We start from the raw sequence: 21473 nt of genomic DNA on the forward strand, positions 1-21473 counted from the left end.
ATAAATTATTCTAGGAAAATGTTTAAGAAGTGAGTCAGATCACATAACCCCTGGGTTCAAAACTATCCACCAGTTTTCCAATGCTCTCAGAGAAAAAGCAAGAGTCCTGCGTAGGCCCTGTATGATGTGGCCCCTTGACTCCCTCTGTCCTCAGCTCTGATGCCTCCTTACCCCAACCCCACCTGCACTTGCAGCTCCCTGCACCTGAATGCCCATCCCTAGCCCCACACAAGGCTCCCAGACTCCTTCCTTAAGGACTTTGTTCAAAAACTGCCTTCTCAGTGAGACTTCTATGACCTTTCATTTCTATTATAAAAAATACATAAAATTAACCATCGTGGACTTCCCTGGTGGCGCAGTGGTTAAGAATCCACCCGCCAATGCAGGGGACACGGGTTTGAGCCCTGGTCCGGGAAGATCCCACATGCTGTGGAGCAACTAAGCCCATGTGCCACAACTACTGAGCCTGCGTGCCACAACTACTGAAGACTGCATGCCTAGAGCCCACAGTCCACAATAAGAGAAGCCACCACAATGAGAAGCCTGCACATCACAACGAAGAGGAGCCCCTGCTCTCCGCAACTAAAGAAAGCCCGCACGCAGCAACGAAGACCCAACGCAGCCAAACAATAAATAAATAAGTAAAATTTACCATTGTAACCATTTTTCATTGTGCAGTTCAAAAGTATTAAATATACTTACATTGTTGTGGAAGAGATCTCTAGAATTTTTTCACCTTCCCAAACTGAACTCTGTCCCCATTCAACAACTCCCCATTTCCCCATCTCTAGCCCCTGGTAACCACCATTCTACTTCCTGTCTCTAAGAATTTAATTACTTTAGGAATCTCATATAAGTGGAATCGTATAGGATTCTTTCTTTTGTGACTGGCTTATTTCACTTAGCACAATGTCTTCAAGCTTCATCCATATTGTAGCCTGTGACGTGAGTTCCTTCCTTTTTAAGGCTAATATTTCATAGTACATATATACCACTTTTTCCTTATCCATTCAGCTGTCGATGGACACATGGCCTGCTTCCACCTCTTGGCTACTGTGAATACTGCTGCTATGAACATGGATGTGCAGTATCTCTTGGAGACCTGCTTTCAGCTCTTTTGGATGTACATCCAGAAGTGGAATTGCTGGATCATCTGGTGATTCTATTTTTAATTTTTAAAAAAAATAGATTTATTTATTTATTTTTGGCTACGTTGGGTCTGTACTGCTGCGCACAGGCGCCGCACACAGGCTTTCTCTAATTGCGGCAAGCAGGGGCTACTCTTCGTTGCAATGTGCGGGCTTCTCATCGCCGTGGTTTGTTTTTGTTGCCAAGCGTGGGCGTGCGGGCCGTGTGGCTCACGGGCTTAGTTGCTCCGCGGCATGTGGGATCTTCCCGGACCAGGGCTTGAACCCGTGTCCCCTGCATCGGCAGGTGGATTCTTAACCACTGCACCACCAGGGAAGTCCCTAGTTTTAATTTTTTGAGGAAACTCCATACTGTTTTCTATAGCCGCTGCACCATTTTACAGTCCTGATGTTTGTAGATACCCATTTACATTTCTAAATGTAACCCTTTCTAAAATGGTAAATCTTTCTAAATACGCAAACCCTGCTGCCCTACCATCTCATTCTTCAGTAGCCCCTTCGACTATCTCAAACACTGCTGTATTTTACTGGTTTACCCTGTCTGTTGCCCACAGGGAAGGACTTTCCATTTGTTTCTTTGCTGTTGCATCTGCAATGCCTGGCAGCTACCACATGCACATGGAAAGAGAGAATGCAAATGTGGTGAAGAACTAACAACTGGGGAGTCTAGGTGAATGGGATACGAGTATGCGTTGTACTATTCTAGCAACTTCTCTGTAGATCTGAAGTGCTTCAAAATTAAAAGTTGAGTGAGAAGGACACACCAAGCTAGCCTCCCACAGCTACCGCCCCTGACGTGGGCCAACGCTTGTCAAAGTCTTAGAAAGAGGAATAATGGCCATGACCGGCAGCCGCGCCCAGAACATCTCCGCCCGAGGCACTGCATGGGCTGCAGTGCGGGAGGCTGCGAGCGGGCGGCTCTCACTTCTCTCAGGACCTGTGTTTTGCGCTGAGATCAGGGGCTGTGGTGGTAGACGTTCTGATGAGTTGAACAGTTGGGAAACAAAGTTGCAATCGAGCACTGATAGTGTCTCCCAACCCCACTGGGCTCCTCAAGACATTTGTCACCGCAAACCTGAAAGATTTCCCCAGTGGAGACTCCGTGATGGGCACAACTAGGGTCGGGTGAACAGAAGGGCCAAAAGGATGCTTCACTGCTCTTAATGGCACAAACGGAGAAAAATGACAAGCGTCCAAAACGTTAGGGACCCACAAAACATCCTGAGCCACACGCGGCCCTGAAGATGGCACATGAAGGAGTAAAAATCCACCCCGTTTAGTTGTCCTTTCCTTTTAATTTCAAGTAGACAGACGTTTCCATGGTACCTGCTGTTTACAGATCTGAGGCCCCTCACTTCAATTCCCTCGCGTACGGCACACAGCCCGTCCTTCCAGGGCAGCGCCTGGTGCCGTGAGGCAAAACATCAGGGGCTCCGCGAAACCCTTTGTCCTCTCCTGCTTACCTTCAGAGGTGGGGGCTGAAGTTTCTTGGGGCTGTAAGGCTCTGCCTGGCCAGCAAACGTGTGTCCGTGGATGGAGGTGACACCAACGCAGCAGGGCTCTGGGTGCGGGGGGCTGGTCTGGGCGCAGCTGCTACAGCCACTGTCCACCGAGTCGGCTTGCCAACTCCTGAAGGCGGGCGTGGCAAAAGCCCCCAAAACGTTCATCAGGGCACTGACTTTACTGCTGCACTCAGGGCACAGCAGCAGAGCCGCCCAATATTTGCTTCCAGTAACTGAAGACGGTTGTTTTTCTCATAAAATGAAAGGCAGTTCTGTTTCGTAGGGAAGACTGAGCTACAAGGCCTTTCATTAAGAGGGTCTGTCTGTCTGTATCGCCCAGTTGCAGCCCCTGAAGATGCCAGCATCCCGGAAGCCCCTCTCCCCGAGCCCTCCCAGCCTCCTGCCCATCCCTGAACACACACCCTCCCCCCTCTGCCGTGCACTTTCCCTTTCGGAAATAAACTCCTCTTGAAAATAAATCCACAGAAAGCTATTAGGAAGAAGTAGCAAGCTTTGGAAACATGATGCTCTTTATGGAAAACCGTGGAAGCAAAGCAACATGAAAGTGCTGCCGGAAAGGACCCGCCGGGAAGCGATTCACTCGCGGCGCCTGTCCATCTGAGCTATTCCTCTACTGCAGACATGTCTGCCCCGAGTCAAGCGTTCACCCACGAGCTGCTCCGGGGAAGACGTAAAGGGGCATCGCATGATTCCATTTACAAGAAAGGCCCAGGATAGGCAAATCCCTGGAGATGGCACGCAGAGGGGCAGTTGCCAGGGGCTGGGAGGACTGGGCGCACTGTTAATGGTATGGGGTTTCCTTTTGGCACAACGAAAACGCCCTCAACTTGAGTGTGATGTTGGGGGCACAGCTCTGTGCCTGTACTAAAACCACCGAATCGTCCACTTAATGGGTGAACTGTATGGTAGGGAGATTATATCCCAATAAAGCAGTTAATAAAGAAAAAAACAAAACTTAAAGGGCCCTATTGTATTCAATCTGGGCAGAGGGAGTCCCTCAACAGTTCCCCCCTTTAAGAGAAATTCGGGGAACAGAAGGAAAGGTGAAAAGCCTACGCGTAGAGCTGGGGTCAGTGTACTGCCCTCGTGCAGACTGGCATACGATCCCCCTTAAGGATCCCGACTTCTGGGCAAAGGTACCGAAGAGCCGCCGCACACATTCTACGCAGCGTGGTGTCTGATGAACACCCCGGCGGCCTCTCGCCCAAGGGGCTGCTGGCCGCGCTCACCTCTCGGACACAGCCTCGGCCTGCTCCGCCCTGCGCTCCATCTCCACGACCTCCTCCTCCGTGTACTCCAGCTTCACCCGCTCCTCGGCCAGCTCTCTCTCCACCGCCTGCAGCTGGGCCGTGGTTCTCGCCAGCAGCACCGTCACCGCGTCCTACAGGACCAAAGGGACGCTGCTAAGAAGCAGCCGAGGCCAGCGGCGTGCGGGCGGCAAAGCAGAAAGCGGGCACCTGCACGGCCCATGCCGGGCTGATGGCCATCCCCGGCTGCTCTCCAGCGGGAAGCAGCTCACCCCCCGGGCTGGCAGCAAGACAGTAACTTGGCCTTTCCATGTGGCTCTGAGGACTCAAATTTTAAGCAACCAACGCATCACTCATCATCATGAACAAGTTGCATTAAAGAATATTACCATGAATGGCCACATACATCACTATAGTCCGTTTTTATTACTTCCCTTGAAACCCTGCTTCTTCGTCGCCACTGTGTTCTAAGACTAAGTCTACTACACGCGTTTCTTAGAAACAATGTCCCCAGGAAAAGCCCGTCTCAAAGCCAGGCCACCTACTGTCTTTCCAGACGTGGCGGGCGCAGGGTCCCGGAAGTCGCTGTGTCCCAGACGCTCGTCCTCCCGCCGGGGGGGCTCGGGGCCGGTGAACACCTGCACCGAGTACCAGCGCAGCTGCATCTCGCTCGAACCATCGTAATCAGCCAAGTTAATCTGAGCAATGCCCTGTGCGGTGTTTTTAAAAAAAACAAAAGCAGAACAGGCCCTGAACGACTGCACCTTAACAACCAATGGGCATCAAAGTCACTCTTTAATCTTAAGCAGAAAGGCCATACAATGTGTCACTGCTATTCAAAGGACTGCAGTAAAATGAAAGTCATCGAAAAGGATCGTAATGGGGGTGGCTCCTCGCTTGCTTGTTCAGCCCAATCAGAAAGTGCTAGAAGGGGAACAGGGGCAGACAATGGACGACATGGAATGGTGGGTCAGGCTCAGGATCTGCCACTCAAAGAGCCGCTGATTCTAGCAGGAATTTTTGAAAAAAGAGAGGACTGGTGTAAAATAATATAAATAAATAAATAAATAAATAAATACCCACCCACCCACCCACCCCCAAAAAAAAGAGAGAGAGGGAGAGGATTGGTGGAACTCTCCAATCTCTAATTCTGCCACTGAAGGGGTGGGACCAAGGGGGACAATTCCAACCTTGGGAAGAAAGCACCCTGGCTTCCAAGCCCTGGCCCTGCACTGGCTGGCCGGGGTGAAGACGGACTGCTGACCTGCCCAGTTATAGGGTTGGCAGATAAAATAGAGGGCATCTGGGTGAACTGCAATTTCAAATAAACAGATTTTTTTTAAATAGAAGTACGTCCCAGATATTACATGGGACATACTTACACTAAAAGGCATCCATAGTTTATTTGAAATTCAGATTTAACTGACCATCCTATACTTCTATCTACCAAATTTCTCAACCCGACTTTTATTAGTTCCCGTGACGCAAGACAGGGATAATGCAGAAGCCGCTGCGTAAGAGTTTTGCAAGTATTAGCTGAGATAATATACTTAAATTACAGAACACTTGACAAGATAAGGGGTTTTACCATCCCTTTCTGTCCTCCCAGCTACGGAGATCACTTGACATCAGGACACAGGCAGGAGGGGAGGGAGGGGGAGAGGGTGAGGAGGGCGCCGTACCAGCAGTTCTTCCTGTAGCTGCGGATTCACTGAGCACACGTATAACTGAAGGGACTTCAACGTCACCATGCTTGAATGCACAGGGATTCTGAAAACTTCATTAAATATCAGGGGGGCTTGCAATTCCAGAGCCTTAGAGCAGTAAGTGTTTGGCGTGCCGGAGTCAAGCGGGGGCAAATAGACGCGGATGTGTCTGGAACCAAGAGAGGAAGGAAAAAGCAGACGGAGGCAGCGCTTACTGACACATCTGCACGTGACACGCATGGACCACATATGTGTGCACAGACGCCGCCCTTTTCCACTGCCCATGTGCAGAATTTTAATGTCTTTTGGAAAAGATCCTTTTCTCAACTGAGAGTAAGCCCAAAGAACTTACGTGCCCCTGGCGATCAGGGGGAAAAACCCAATCACAAAGAGAAGACTTCCAAGTCAGTGGTTAGGACTTCAGGGGGACTCAAATGGAGGTTCTGCTTTTACCACCTTTGTGGGAAAACATTTGCACTGATCTCTCCACGGCCCCTCGGCTCCCTCTCCAAGCTCTGCCTGCCTTGCCTCTCAGACTGCTCGCCCACCCAGGCACCCGCCGGGCTGGGCTCCCGGCCGTCTGCCCGCAGCACGGAACCAGCACCCAGGAGAAGCTCCAGCACCAGTGGAGTAAAGTACAGGATCAGGGCGAACCCTCAGCCGCTGAAAACCAGGCTGCTTCCAAGGCCTTCGGGAGGCCAGTTTACAAAGACGACTCACGGAAGGGGAGGGCACCGTCGGGCCTGAACACCCATCACAGGTGGGTTCACCCACCAGGGTAAGTGGGACCTCACACCCCCATCGGGCACCCATCTCCCCACTGGGGACAGCTCAGATCTCCTTCTCCCTGCTCGGACAAGGATGCCTGAGCCCAGCCTGAGGCCTCTTCGGGCACCTCATCAGATCGCAAGAGCCGAGTGTGGCTGTGTCGCCACCAGTCTTGTGACCAGGATGGACGTTTTCAGCCCCAACGCTGCCGATGCTGGGCACCCGGCACTTTGTGAGCATGGCCACGGCACATAACCAGCCTGGCTCCAGTAACTCCACCTGCCTCAAATAATAAACCAGCCTCTTCTTAAAACTTACAATCCTTTAGATTTCAGACAGACATTCCCCGGCGTTTTATTCTAAATTCAGGTTCCACGACAGTCTTTTCCCTCCCCAAACTGCCACGTGCAGCAGGTCAGCCAGTGGTGCCGTGTGGAGGAGGGCCCGGGGGGAGGACACGCCGCCCCCGGCGCGGGAGCTTACATTTTGCAGTCTTCCTTCACCACCAGCCCAGCGAAGTTCTTCAGCTGGAGCACGTTCACGAGGAGACACTCACTGGCACTGTCGTGCCTAGAAAAGAAAATGCACGTTCACAGACTGCAAACGCCCCACAGTGCAGAAATCCTGCTTGAACTACTGCAGTGGTCCTCACCCCACCCCCAGGGGACCTGTGCAAAGTCTAGAGGCTTTTCTTACTGTCACACTGAGTGGAGGGGGGCTACTGCATGTAGTGGGTGGAGGCCAGGGCTGCTGCTCAACACCCCAGGGGGCACAGGACGGCCCCCAACCAAGAATGACCCAGCTTGAATGTCACGAGTGCCGAGAAACGCTGGGATGACAAGAGTGAGCAAAAGAAAGCTGCTGGGATGTGAACATCCTGCCTTGTTCGTCTGAACACTGCTGCTTACTGCCTTTCTAGACACTGTAGCTAGAAACCAAAACGCTTAGTGTTGCACAGCACCTGGCTACCCCAGCTCCGGCGGGAACTTCCCCGAGGCCCTGACCGTGCCCACGGGGTGAGCGTCCCCGGCTGTGACTCGGTGTTGGAGGACGGCAGTGGAGCCGCTCTTGCCCATCTCTCCTTCCCGCCACCGCTGTCCCTTCACCCGAGACCGCTGAGATGGGCCCGGGGGTACCCAGGCCAGGGAGCAGCACCCGGATCACGCGGGTCCCTCCATCCCTCCTGGCCTGTGTGTGGAGGTGTGAGTCGCCGGGCAGGCCCCAATCTACCCACCGTCTTTACGAGCAACAGGGAAGGAGTCTTCTGTACTCACAAAAATCCAACATGGATCTGGGGGCCCTCGTTACCACAAGCGTCTCCACGCGCAGGCTCGTCAGCATCCTCGCTCCTGAACACAGTCGGAAAGGCACCGCGTTACTCCGAGGGGGCCTGGTAGAAGCTCTCTCACACTAGGGGTGCTTCTTACTGAGAAGGGCTTTATTAAGTTGCGACATAAATAAATGCTTTAAGTGACTGACAGGGCACGGCAGGTCCCCAGGATCCATGACGTCACCTCCCAGGGTACCTGCTGACGAAGTGGCCTTTTTGAGAAAATACCTCTCAAAACCACATGTGATATTCACAACAAAGTTCAAAAACATATACTCTTAAAAGCTTTGCAGGGGGGACTTCCCTGGTGGTCCAGTGGTTAAGACTCCGCGCTTCCACCGCAGGGGGCGCGGGTGCGATCCCTGGTCAGGGAACTAAGATCCCACAAGCTGAGCAGCACAGCCAAAAAAAAAAAAAAAAAGTTGGCGATAAGTGAAATGTATACAGATATCTGAGCTGAAAAAATGACATCAAAGGTCTCAAACAAAATAAAGCCCACAAGGGGTTTTGTCCTTGCAAAGTGATTCCTCCAACTAAGGAAAGGAGATGGGGGGGAACATCCATTTCTAGTGAATCCATTTCTAGTCCTTTCTAGAAAAGCAGGTCTCCCTCGCACACTGGTTCTCCTTTTCCGGCTCTACTGGGCTCATGCCTTCCAACTCCCGGGGCCGGAGAGAAAGCACTCATCCTAGATGCCCGAAGCCAGGCCAGTCCCCAGACGCCACCTGGGACCAGAGGGGGTCCGTGGGGATGCTCAGGGCCCCTCCCACATGGAGAGAAGCCAGAAGAGCTGCACCCCGGAGACACACAGGGTGTCAAGCCAGACAGGTCTCGGTAGGGGTGCCTTCTGGGAAGTCAGCCCAGGCAGGGGAGAAGGTCAGCTTCTAACCTTTTGGTGGGAGGTTCAAACACGCCGCTGTCGCTGGCCAGTGAGTAATCGGACAGGCAGGTGGACACGCAGCGCGCTCTCCGCTCCAGCCTCTGGGCGCTGTCTTCTCGGGGGGTCGTTGCTGCAGACGAGAGACACGGCCGGGCTCAGGAGGCAACAGTGCGGGAGCCCAGGGCAGAGCAGAGACAAAGGCACGAAGTGGCAGAGACAGGCCAGCACGTGTGCAGATGTGTGTTTACATGCACTCTGCTCCAGTCTTTTCTTATATTGGAAAATGGAACAAACAGGCTTCTGGCTACTTCTTTAAAAGCCCTTTAAATGATCATCAATCTCCCTTCACCTCCTTAATGAGTGCACAGGTCAGAAGGTGGCGGGAAGGCCCTTGGCGTGGCCCTTTGAGAGAGTGTCACACGGGAAGACCTGGAGAGAGATTTCGCCTGCACGCGGATGGCAGCGCGCTCTCCGAGAAGCAGGAGGGGGGTGTTTCCTCCTTGACGCTGCTTGGTATTCTCCACACTTTATACAAGGAACACAGGCTACACTGCTTTATAATCAGAAAACAGAGTTTTAAAAAATCATCAAATAACCCCCAACAAAATGGAGTGACTTTCAAGTCAGAGGACACAGATGCACCCAGATTCGGCCTTTGCCGATGTCTCCGTGACCCCTCTGCCGCTCTAACTGCAGCGTCCTCAGCAGCCCTGGGGCCAGACTGGCTTCCAGAACTGTCTCCTGGGATTAGAAAGGACCATCACTGGGCAGCTAATTTTTGTCTCGTATCTGTTTCAACCAAGAGCCAAAGACAACCACTGACACTGTCCCTTTTACCATTTCATCAACTCCTTTCCTCACAGCAACAAGTTTCTTTTAACAAAAGCAACAGAAACAGGCATGCCGTCTCCCGCTGCTAAATGTGACGACGGACACAGGAACCTCAACGCTTCTGAGAGAGGCACACACGGTCAGAACACAGGCTTAAACCGTAAAGCCCCAAACTGAGCCTCACTCTGGCATCACAACGCCTCTTATTAATAATGCAGGTCCCTCTTTTCTTCCTATGTTCTCCGGCCATCTAAGCTCTAGAAATTGAAAATCTAGACACCTGTGCACCCCTGAGTTGAGGGAAATAGCGAGTCCACCAATGACCATCTCTCTGTTCAACCAATTTATTATTCACAGCACAATTAAACCCAAATATATTCACTGGGGTACAAAACAGACAGGGCTGTGGCCTTTGGTCTCACGATGTTAACTGCAGACAAAAGCCGATCGATCTCTGAAAGGTCTGCAGCGCCCAGCGTGGGGGCCACCGGCCCCACCTCGGCCAGGGGCAGAAGCTGGCTCTGTGCTGGGGTGGCCGGAGGCACCGACTCTCAGATCGTAGACGGCGACTCCCAAGTCCAGCTCTGCTTGTCACCCCGGCCCCATGGAAGGACCCAGAGCCTCCAGCTCTAAACTGCAGATAGAACTGCTCAGTCTGCTGCATGGAACCCCAGCAAACACAACGGCTCACTACTTCCATTCCCAGCCCTGACACTCGGCCTTACATGCCTTTAAGGAAGTAACACCACACAATGATCCAGTTAACTTCCAGGCAACCCGATGGTGTGACTGACAAAATTTCTCTCTCATTGCAGTGAAAGTGGATGAAGAGAGAAAGGAAATGGGGGAAACAATCGTCAGTGATCCTGGGCTTAGCACATTCACGGAGCAACTGGATGCAGGAGTTGACAGAAGGAGGTACGGTCAGCACTTGCCCTGGGTGAGAAACAGCACACGGCACACCCCACAGTACACACCGCAACCGTCTGCTCCTGGGCTTCAAGGCAACGAGACGGAAAGTGGGGAGCAACGCCAGTGAGGTATGGAATAAACAAGCTTCCACACATTCATTTTATAAACCTCTGATCTTTCTATCATGAAACACAGACAAACAGACACTGAGACTTAAGGACAGCAACACTGCTTGACAAAAGGGAAGAAAGTATAAGGAAAATCACATCGTGGGCAAAGCTGCCAGCTGGCATATTAAAATAATGAAAGCGCTGAAGTCTGGGGAAAAAAATGCAAGAAGGAAAAAATACGTCAAGCTCTTAGAAAAGTTCTTACACAACTTTCAGAGCCAGGATGAATACCGTTCAAACGACAATAACAAAAAGAGCAACTGTTGAGCTACATTAAAGCACAGCCATGAGCTATGCCCTTCCTGACCACACCCCGAGCATCCTAAATACATTGATTCACTGCACAAAGATGTGGCACAGCCTGACCAGCAAGGCGAAGGAGAAGTCCAAGGTCACTTACAGTGAACGTTTCTGTCGAGCCGCATGAGAAAAGAGATAAAAAAAAAAAAGCACAAAGTGAAAAAACTGCAGAATTTAAGCCAACAATTTTAAACGGTATGAATGTAATAAAAAACATCAATAAACAGATGAACAAGGTCAAAGTACTTATGGACTTATATTAGCAAATACCAGCGGGGAATGAAAATAGGAACGATTTCAAAATCATGACACATTTGAGTTTCAAAATGTGGGGAAGATAAAATTGTAGTAAACATGTAAAAACGGTTAAAGATGACAGTTTATTTCCCCACTCCCCTGCCCCACCTTCTGTGCCCTCAGGTTGATTTAAAACACAATGGGCAACTCTGAATTTTATGTTACTAAAATTTTCCTCGCTAAAGCTTCCTTGAGTCAAACTTAGACTGTACTGTTCTTAGACTGGAGAGTGGAGGGAACTACGTGACCTCGGGCGTCATAAATGAGGGGTGGGGTTATTGTAACGAGTACTGAGATCCTCGCCAACTTTATGAAGCTGCGATGACTCTAGGCTTCATAAGCATCAAGGGAGGCAAGGAGTCACCCTGTGTCCATGCCTGAAGCTGCTCACCCAACCCAGCCCTGCGAGAGCACCTACCAAGACCCATTCACTAAGTCAAGTACCTCTAGTTTGTATTCTACCCAGAGTGTCATATATGAACGCACCACCAGGTGGCAGTATCTGACCACACCATAAGTAAAGACCTCCGAGTCTAAGCTTGAAGCATTATAATATCCACCACAAAGCAGAAAAGAAAAATAAAGAAATCAGGATCAGAAATTAAGTCAGCTCTTCTCCTTCCCACCCAGTGTTTCCCCTGGACCAAAAGCGGTGCTGGACCTTGTATGGATTTTCTGCATAAGTAGACAAACACTCTTGTATCTCAGCCTTTAAAGAAAAGTTGGTATGGGGCGGGGCGGGGGTGGACACCGAGAAGAGGAAGCTCAAGCAACAACAGATGCACGATTCAGTCCTTATTCTGTATTTTCTTTTTTGAATAAACATGGAGCACTGAACCTGTGATTACAACAAAGAACAAAGCGAATAAAGTTCCCCTGTACATGTGAATTACAGAAATGACGTATCTGGGGATATGAAAGGTGTGCTTGCAAACGCAGAGGGGGAGACACCAAAATAATAGAGATGCCAAAAAGGCCCGGGGCTGCCGCAGAACATAATGGATCTCTGGTTAAACACATAAATGCTACAAGACACTATTATCTTACATATATATAATAACCCGCGTGGGTATACATAAAAAACCCCGACAGGTAACAGAATGGTGGTGAATAGAAGAGCCCATAAAGATCACCTCATTCAAGGGCACAGAAGCTGAGACTCAGCTCCATCTAAGGTTGCGCTCAAGGTCGCACAGCTAGTGAGTCAACAGGGCAGGGAACAGAATCTGGGTATAAGCTGCTAGTTCGAAGCTATTTCTGCTACATCACCCTGGTTTTGGATTCACGTTTTATTTCCACCTTTTGCTGCTGACTGCTTAACAGTACATGACCAGGGTTTCTCAGCCTCGGCACTCTTGACATCTTGGCTGGATCATTCCAGCCAAGATGGGGACCATGCTGTGCACTGTAGGATGTTGAGCATTGCCCCTGGTCTCCACCTACTAGATGCCAGTAGCACCCCACCAGCCCCAAAGTGTGACAACTGAAAATGTCTGCCAAGTATCTCCAGGGGTCAAAAACACCCCTGGTTGAGATCCACTATGCTATACACATTATCTAGTGTTCGCCTAAATGGAATATCTAAAAACAGTTTTGCTGTGCAAATAAAAATGAAGTGGGCTGAACTTCAGGAATGAGAGGGCTGTTCTGATCTTCTCTAAAAATTAAGGAAGTTAAAGTCGCTAGAGGTTGGCTCACAAAAGCACTCGGGGTGAAGATAAGGAGGGTGAAGCCCAGACTCTGCTTTGTGCACCAGCCATCAGCCAGAATACTCCCCAGAACAGCAGTCTGGTTTTCCATGTGGGCTACAAGCTGACAGACGCTGGCACCAAGCAGAAGCTGAATTAACACCAACTGGACGGATGAAATTCTCATGGATACATGTTTCTGGATTTAAAGAGCAGCAGAGAAATCGAAACGGTAGAAAGGACTGATATTTTCCCTCCCTCCCTGATAGAATTATGTCCTTGAAAAGTACAAGGACAGGGCTTCCCTGGTGGCACAGTAGTTAAGAATCTGCCTGCCAATTCAGGGGATACGGGTTCGAGCCCTGGTCCGGGAAGATCCCACATGCCGCGGAGCAACTAAGCCCGTGCGCCACAACTACTGACCCTGCGCTCTAGAGCCCGCGAGCCACAACTACTGAGCCCGCGTGCCACAACTACTGAAGCCCGCGCACCTAGAGCCCATGCTCCGCAAGAAGAGAAGGCACCGCAATGAGAAGCCCACGCACCTCAATGGAGAGTAGCCCCTGCTCGCCGCAACTAGAGAAAAACCACTCGCAGCAACAAAGGCCCAACGCAGCCAAAAATAAATTAAAAAAAAAAAAGTACAAGGACAAAGGATGAAGAGATGAAGTCACAGGGCCAACGGAAGTAGAGATTTCTGCCGGCCCACAGCCAGACAGCAGTGCCAGTGCTGGTCTGAGGCGGGCACACACACAACGCTGCATCTGGGCACACGCCCTGGAGAGTTAAGGCCCGAGTACTTCTTTATCAGCCTCCGAATGTGGAGGAACTGTCTCATTTTCGACAATTAAGTATATTCTGAAAACAAGCCAAATGCCTGGGAAAGACTACTTTGCCAGTTTCCATGACATTTCAAGGACCCAGGGCAAAAGCACGCAGAACGAGCGAGCGAGCAAGCGGGCGCGCGGGCCTCCTCTTGCCCTGGAGGGTCCTAAGCTGAGGGCTCACTAGGCCACAGCAGAGCCAGCTGGCTTCCATGCGGATGCACGGCTTCCTCCCTGAACTCGAGACCTTTCCTCCCCCGCCCTGGGGCACCCACCGGACCCATCAGTACGTACTTGCAGCCGTGGGAGCGGCAGCCGCTTGGGGTCCTCGCTCGCGAGGTCCTTCCCCGTCCTCGGGGCACCCGTGCGGCGGCAGGGACGCCGCGCCCGGCGGGTCTTCGTCCCCCACGGCGGAGGCCTGAGCGCGCAGCCTGTCCAGGGCGCCCAGGCCCGCCACCTCGAAGGCGTCCCCGAGCTGGGCCAGGGGTGAGTCTCGCGAGGCCGGGAGGAAGGGCGTGTCCAAGGGCGAGCTGGGCGGGGACAGCGAGGACAGCGAGGAGCGCGAGGACAGGGACGCCAGGGATTGCGGCGTGTCCAGGGAGCGCCTCTGTTTGTGGAGGCCTGCGGGGCCCGGGGCGTCCGCCAAGGGGGCGTCCCGGCCCAGGGAGTCGAAGGGGACGAGGTCGAAGCGCAGGAGCGGGCCGCCCTCGGCGTCGGGCTTCTCGTACTGCGGGAGGCCGTAGATGTCGGTGAAGCTGACGGAGCTCAGGGAGCCCCGGCTGGAGGCCAGCGAGCCCCGGCTGGAGGCCAGGGAGCCGCGGCTGCTCCCCGAGGAGACGGTCAGGGTGCTGGCGGACAGGCTGAAACGAGAAGAGCAGCCTGGAGCCCGCGGCTGGAGCCTGCCCGTCCCCACCGCGAGCCGAGCCTCCGGTCTGCTCCACAAGGAGCAAACCTCACACTGGCGCCTCTTCAACACCTCTGAGCCTTTTAAGACACCCACCCCCACCCCCGCCCCTTCGTAAATATTTCCTTTGTTTCTTTGAATGTCAGTCGAGAGCAGTAGTTAACGTCAAGGGCTCTTGCTCGAGCTCAAGTTCCAGCTCACACTCAAGACTAGCTGTATGCAGCTGATTTGGTCAAGGGCTTTGCCCTTTCCGAGCCTCCCACCTTCTCACCCGGCGCTGGGATGAGAGCGGTTCCTGCCTCAAGGCACTGTGAGGGGAGAACTGAGAAAACAATGCGCAGAAAGCCCTTAATACTACACTTCCCGATACGGTAAGTGCTTGAAACCTGGAGCTCTTACTGAGCATCCAAATCGGATTTTAAAGATATTCATGCCTAACTAAAATGAGTATCTTAAAAAAAATAATTAAAAGTGTACGTGTGCATCTATGTAGATGGACATATACACTCCCAGCTCCTGAGGCTGGGAGTTACAAAATCCTTCGATAAATGATTCATTATTCTGAAGTCACATCTGGTTCTCATATTCCTTGGATCATATGTGAGCAGCTCCTCTTAAAAATATCGTGTATCCACACTTTCCTGTCCAGTGTTTACAACCACTGCAGGTTCTAAGTTCTGGGAGAGAAAGTCAGGCTAAATGAATCGTGAAGTTCACGGCCACTATGTTATAACATGATAATCAAGTTACCCACCTTTGTAACTGGGACTGGAGATAGGACGTTAGACGGGTAGCTTCTTCCAGCTGCATCAGGAGACAGTTTCTTTTTTCCTGAAGTAGAATCCTGTAGGTACGAAAAGAGTCCACTGGTGGATTTCAAAGATGCCAAGTATATTTTCCTAACAAGAAATTCAACTGTAAATTCCCCCAAACCGATTGAGGTGTCAATGACTAAATTCTAAAAAAGCACATCCAAGGTCATAAACACCAAGATAACAGACTGTTCTACTGTTTTTGTCTTGCTTAAAAATGTACCACTGGCCGCCTGAACAGTGCCTGATACACTGTAGAAGTTCAGCACATGGGTGGATAGGCGGAGGAATGCATGGGTGGGTGGATGGATGGATGGATGGATGAATGGATGCGTGGATGGATGGATGGATGCATGCGTGGATGGATGAGTGGAAAGACGGATGGATAAATCAATGGGTGGATGGCTGGATGGACTGACGGATGCAGGGGTGGGAGGAGGGACAGGCAGACGGATAGGTGAACAGGTGGATTGGATGGACAGATAGCAGACAGGCAGATGGGCATACGGATGAGTGGTTGAGGTGTGTGGGAGGATGGGTGTGGGTGGATGAACAGATGGATGGGAGGAGACTAGACTAGAATATGGATACAAATGCACAGCATGCAGTAATCTACTGGAATTCCTTGGAACAAATCAGATTCCCTCATGCTAAGCCCCCTTCCAGGCAAAACTACGTGCAATTCTAAAATCTACAGAATTAAAAGATTAAACACAAATAAAATAAAAAAACAACTGCCACAGTGTTGGAGGTAGTCTTCTTCCCACTTTTTTCAACTTTATTATTTTCTAAAATGAAATTTTTTCCCACAGCGCTAAGCCCACTGCCTAGAATAGAGCCCGACATGGATAGGCACTCGATAAATAGTTATTAAGTGAATGTACAAATGAATGTTTGCTTCTAGAACAAAACAGTTCTCGTTTACAAATCAAAATGACGGCAGTTTAACACATGGCCAAGCAGGCACCCTACAAAACAACTGCTCTTCCTTTGAAAGAGGAAAAACCTTACATCCCGCCAATCCCCAGTAACTCTCACTAACCTGCTCAAACTTTCCATCTGACAATGATGCCACTGAAACCAAGACGGGCAAAGACTGGGCCTGGCCAAACAGCTGGCACACGTCAGCCCTGAGATGCGTACCTCCATACCTTTCTGACTGGCTCCCTCCTCCCAGACCGGGTCTCTTCTAACGCCCTCAGCCTGTTCCCAGGGAAAGCCCCCCGCCTCTGGGCCCCAGGCGGCAGGGAGAAACGGGCCCGCATCCGCTAGGCCCAGAACGTCACCGCCGAGGGAACACTCATGGGGCACTTGGCCCCATCACCTGGCCGGAAAGGTGCTTATTAGCACCTGTGCACGGCCCGCCTTGCCCAAGGCCGTGTAGTGCCAGATTCAGGAGACACCTGGGGCTAATTCAGTCCCAGCTGAGGGCCCTGCGCCCCAGGATGCAGCTCCCAGGCTGGTTCCACAAGAGACCCCATCAGGTGAACGAGCTTGGGTGACCCAGGCCCTGAACCCAGGCATCAGGATAAAAGCAGCTCCGTGGGGTTCCATGGATTTGTGCCCTGGGACCACAGCACTCCTGCACTCTGGATTTCCACATGGCGAGGGCAGAAACACTCAAGGGTACATGGGTGTGGGGTCCTGGTACACGTGGTGGACATGTGGTGTTCGTGGGACTGAATCCTCGCCCGTTAAGAGAAAACCAACCAGAAATCCCAGGCCCTCTGACCCGAAACATACACAAGAGAACAGCATGGGGAGAACGGAAGGTGATGTTAAGCTGAAACGATACAAAAGCACAAGGGCACAGATGAAACTTCCATTTCATAGTCCCGTTGCAGAGTCAGAAGCGATAAACTCTGGGTTTATTTTGAGAGAGGTGAGAGGGCACTCCACCACTCCAGGCAAATTAGCATGCACTCTGCCCATTCCTATGCACTGGACTCTCCAAACCACACCGCTTCCCTCCAGCGTTGACATTAGCCCCTAAGGACACAACACAGGCCTGTCTATCAATTAACAATGAATATCCAAGCAGAGACAACCCCCAGCAAAAACAGAGGACAGCCCTAACATTCGATGAAATAATCGTTATGAGGGCAGCTGTACTGACCAAATAATTTAGGTGACTATTAAACTCTGGGTAGAGAATGCTCACAGAGATACAGCTCATGATCCTCATAATACAGTGAATTTTAAGGAGCCAGTATGTTATCAAATGGGCGGTGGGCCCTCCAAAGCTCAGCAAATATCCCCAAACTTCTGACAGCTGTGCAACGTGGAAAGCAGACCCTGCCTTCCACACAATCCGTGATCACACAACAATCTGTGATCACACAAAGCAAACGGAAACCAGGAGACGGGGCACACAACGAAAGGCCGAGCAACAGAGGACAAATGTGCTTCATGTGTCCCACGCTGGGAAAGAGCCCCAAGACCAAGTGAAGAGACGCACGTTCAGAAACAGACACGCGAGAGAGCGGAGACTTCCTGCTGCCAAAAGGACAGGCTTTGCTGGCGAGAAATCAAAGTCGGAGATAAAAGAGGTAGACTGCGGAAACGGAGATGCTGCTGACGTCAGGAACGAGGTTCCTCCGTGGTCACAGAGCCAACCCCCACCTGCCTCCGGCCCCCTGTGGGCTGGAGACCCGACACCTGTCCTGGGCGCTGTCCTGAAAACACAGGGGGCGGGGGCACCTGGCACCTGCAGCGGGAGTGGGCGGGGTCTAAGTGGTGGGTTCCCCGGTCTTCCCTACTCCATCCGGTTCTCGACCACCTCCCACTTGTAATAGGGACCCGGAGCGTCCGAGCCCTGGGCACCCCCTGCGGATGGCAGGCTCCCTCCACCTTCCGCCAGGCCGTAGCTGCCTGAGTAATAAGGCTTCGGCTTTGCCAGCTGCTCCTCCGCTGGAAGCCAGCCCCGCCTGCCCAGCCAGCCCACCTTTCCGTGGCACCCTGCATGGATGTGGCCCGGGAGCGCTGGATCTCGTCCTCCAGGCGTCGCCGCTCCTCGTCCAGCCGGGCCACGTCCTCCGCCGGCCGCCTCTGCTGGATGATGAGCTGCAGCTCCTGAAGCAGGGCCTCCTTCTCCTTGATGAGCTGCAGCCGGTCCCTGTCGGCCTCGGCCATGCCCGGCCAGGACTCGCTCTCAAACTGGGCCAGCTGCCTCTGGATATTTGAGACTCTGCAAGACAGGGACACATAAAAATCCATGAACTTGATGAAAAAGCACTGTCTTCACACATCCTCAGCACCATCACACGGATTCTAGAAACTCAGTCCGATAAATACGGGAATGACTGCACTGAGTCAAACCTCACACGACAAAAATAAAGGATCTGGAAATGAGGTGTAACAAAAATGATGTGTAAGTCCTTTGCGACATATGCCCCAGCCTATGAGATTCAGGATGACGGTAACCATATCATTTTTGTTTCAAAGAACTGACCAAAAGGCTGGCAGACCCCAACTCGCCCACGTGCACGGTGCTGTTTCCTCTGTGTCCTGTTCTGGAGCGGGATGGAGCCGGCTCATTTCTCTCTGTGCCCCTCCCTCTGCAGTAGCTAAACACCGTGCTGCACACACGAGAGATGCTTCTGGCCTCCTGCCTTCTCTGCCGTGCCTAACTGCTGAGCCCGCCTTGAGAAAATCCCAGGAGAGAAATGCGCCCATCACAGGATTCTGTATCGTGCCAGAGGCCTTGACCACGCATGAAGTTCAAAACGCCTGGCAGAGAGCAGATACTCAACAAAAGCTAAATGCATGAAACGGAGAATAAACACGCCAGCAAGGATATGAAAGAGTGGGAGCCAGCCCTGGTGAGAGTGGATGTGGTATAGGGTCATCTGGGCGGATACAAACCGGTCAGTTGCACTTTGCCGGCACCACCATCCTCAAGGTGTAAAACTATGGCTCTCGTCACTCCCTGTGTGCCTAAATGTCCACGTGCCTGCCTGGCAGACAGACTGGTGTCCTGAGGTGGTGCTGAATGCAGATTAAGTGAAAGAGATGTGACTTGTGTTTTCAGAGCATCCTTTCATAGCAGGAGTAGAATGTTTTAAGCCCTTTAAGTTTACATGTGACTAAGGATGAGGGCTATTTCTGGGCAGAAACAAGGAACTCCAGACCTGACCAGAACCCAGCGCTGTGGAGGACAGAGATTGGCACACGGGCCCAAAACCAAAATCCAAAGACTTCTCTGAGGTGACAGAGAGCTGTGAGGACAGCTAAGCGGCAGGTGCACATAGCCCTCTAGCCTCTAAGGCAGCGGTTCTCAAAGTGGGGTCCCTGACTGGCAGCCTCAGCGTCACCTAGGAGCTTGTTACAAATGCAAGCCTCGGGCCCCACCCCAGACCTGCTGAATGCCACACTCTGCGGATTGGGGTTGGGCAACCTGGGTTTTGACAAGCCCTCTAGGAGTTTTTGATGCTTGTTTGACACCCTCTGCTTTCAGGCAGCCCAGCCTGGTCTGGAGGATGCTAATTGGCCTTGGAGCTCTTAGAGGCTTGCATCAGGCACGGATGGGATTATCCTCACTAAAACAGGAATGGCAAGAGTGCTTCTGAGACTGCGCCGTCCCGTGCCCAGGGCACATGTCGCTAATCAAAGCTGGCATCCTTCCTGCTGGGTCCAGACTTCAGAATCCTTCTCAACACTGTGCTTCCTGCAGATACTGGTACACGTGTTAAGGGCTGTCGGCCAGCCCTGCACCAATCCACGCTCTTCCTGAACTAGACATAAGCACAAGACTAGTCAGCCTGGCTGTAGGACAGGGCAAGACTCCTTCTTCAAGTACCAAACCAATCGGATAACCCACAGTCACGAAGAGAAAAGAATATACAAGTTATAGTTTAAATGCACACATTTTACTCAAGCCCAGTTCCCCAAGAAGGTAAAGAAAATAGCTGAATGTCAGTAGCTTTGTTAGACAAGTTCTTTTCTAACTTAAAACTAATTTCCTGAAAATGTGTTGGAAAATGGTGCCAAATCATGTCACTGAAAACTAATGACAGATGCAGCTGAACAGGGTTAGGAATCCAACTGGGCTTAAGCATCCACCTCTGTCTAATTAGTGTAATTAAAATTTATGGCAGGCATGTAACTGAAGCCCAAGGAAACACTCCAAGCAGACTCATAAATTAGCGCCAAATCAGACATCAGACCCAGTGAAATTTCTGGAACATTCTGCTGTAGATCAAGCCAAGTCAAAGGTAAGGAATAAATATAAAAGAGATGTACAATGAGCAAACGCACTGGGTCCTCATAATTTTTCATTTCAATGTATCTGATCCACAGGAAAGCCTATCTGAGCACAACTAAAGTTAGCAGTATTACCTGGTAATATATACTAATAATTCTCATACTACAAGCAGACATATTTTTAAAAGCACTCCTTTTGAGTTTTCTGAAGTTTACATGTAAGGAGATCAAGATTCCATATGAGTTGGCCAGCTCCAGGTTAGCTGCCATTTCACAGGGATTCAAGTTGCTGAGGGTGGCTGGAGATCCAGTCCTAGATACTCCTATTCTTTCCAGGAAAATCTCAAGTAATATCCACTATCAGAAAAAAGAATAAAGAAAAAACTGAATTATGAGAGGGAGGAGAAGCAAAGGGCAACTTTCAAGAGGTCTGCCCACTGTGAGCATAAAAGAAATAGTACAGGGCCTCCCTGGTGGCGCAGTGGTTGAGAGTCCGCCTGCGGATGCAGGGGATACGGGTTCGTGCCCCGGTCTGGGAGGATCCCATATGCTGCGGAGCGGCTGGGCCCGTGAGCCATGGCCGCTGAGCCTGCGCGTCCGGAGCCTGTGCTCCGCAACGGGAGAGGCCACAACAGTGAGAGGCCCGCATACCGCAAAAAGAAAAAAAAAAGAAAAAAAAAAAAAAAAAAAAAAAAAAAAAAGAAATAGTACAGCGGCCAGAAATAAACAGTGTACTGTAACTTTCCAGAGCTCACAAGAAAAATATGTAAGGACACATGGTGAGGGATGACTTCTACAGCAGAGACAACCTGGATGAATCTGACTTCATGTAACCCATCTGGAAAAGCTGTTTGGGCTGTGCTGAGTACTAGGCAAGCACGCTGTGCTTAGAACAGTGCTCTTTTAATAATTAAATTTTACAACAATGTGA

At 51.2% G+C, this 21473-nt stretch overlaps 1 protein-coding gene across 2 annotated transcripts in view; it reads right to left on the reverse strand.

The window, feature by feature from the left end:
* The window catches only part of WWC3 (WWC family member 3), a 113444-nt gene that overhangs the window by 13127 nt on the left and 78844 nt on the right, over positions 1–21473 (reverse strand). For both annotated transcript variants that reach the window (XM_081221359.1, XM_081221360.1), the window contains exons 9-18: positions 18285–18527; positions 15283–15372; positions 13919–14484; positions 8612–8732; positions 7667–7741; positions 6876–6962; positions 5601–5793; positions 4464–4628; positions 3901–4052; positions 2612–2777 (exon numbers count right to left, since the gene is read on the reverse strand). In XM_081221359.1, the coding sequence (XP_081077485.1) occupies positions 2612–2777; positions 3901–4052; positions 4464–4628; positions 5601–5793; positions 6876–6962; positions 7667–7741; positions 8612–8732; positions 13919–14484; positions 15283–15372; positions 18285–18527 (1858 nt within the window). The remainder of the gene's footprint in view (positions 1–2611; positions 2778–3900; positions 4053–4463; positions 4629–5600; positions 5794–6875; positions 6963–7666; positions 7742–8611; positions 8733–13918; positions 14485–15282; positions 15373–18284; positions 18528–21473) is intronic.

Source organism: Mesoplodon bidens, assembly GCF_964165515.1.
Source record: "Mesoplodon bidens genome assembly, chromosome: X".
Taxonomy (NCBI): domain Eukaryota; kingdom Metazoa; phylum Chordata; class Mammalia; order Artiodactyla; family Ziphiidae; genus Mesoplodon; species Mesoplodon bidens.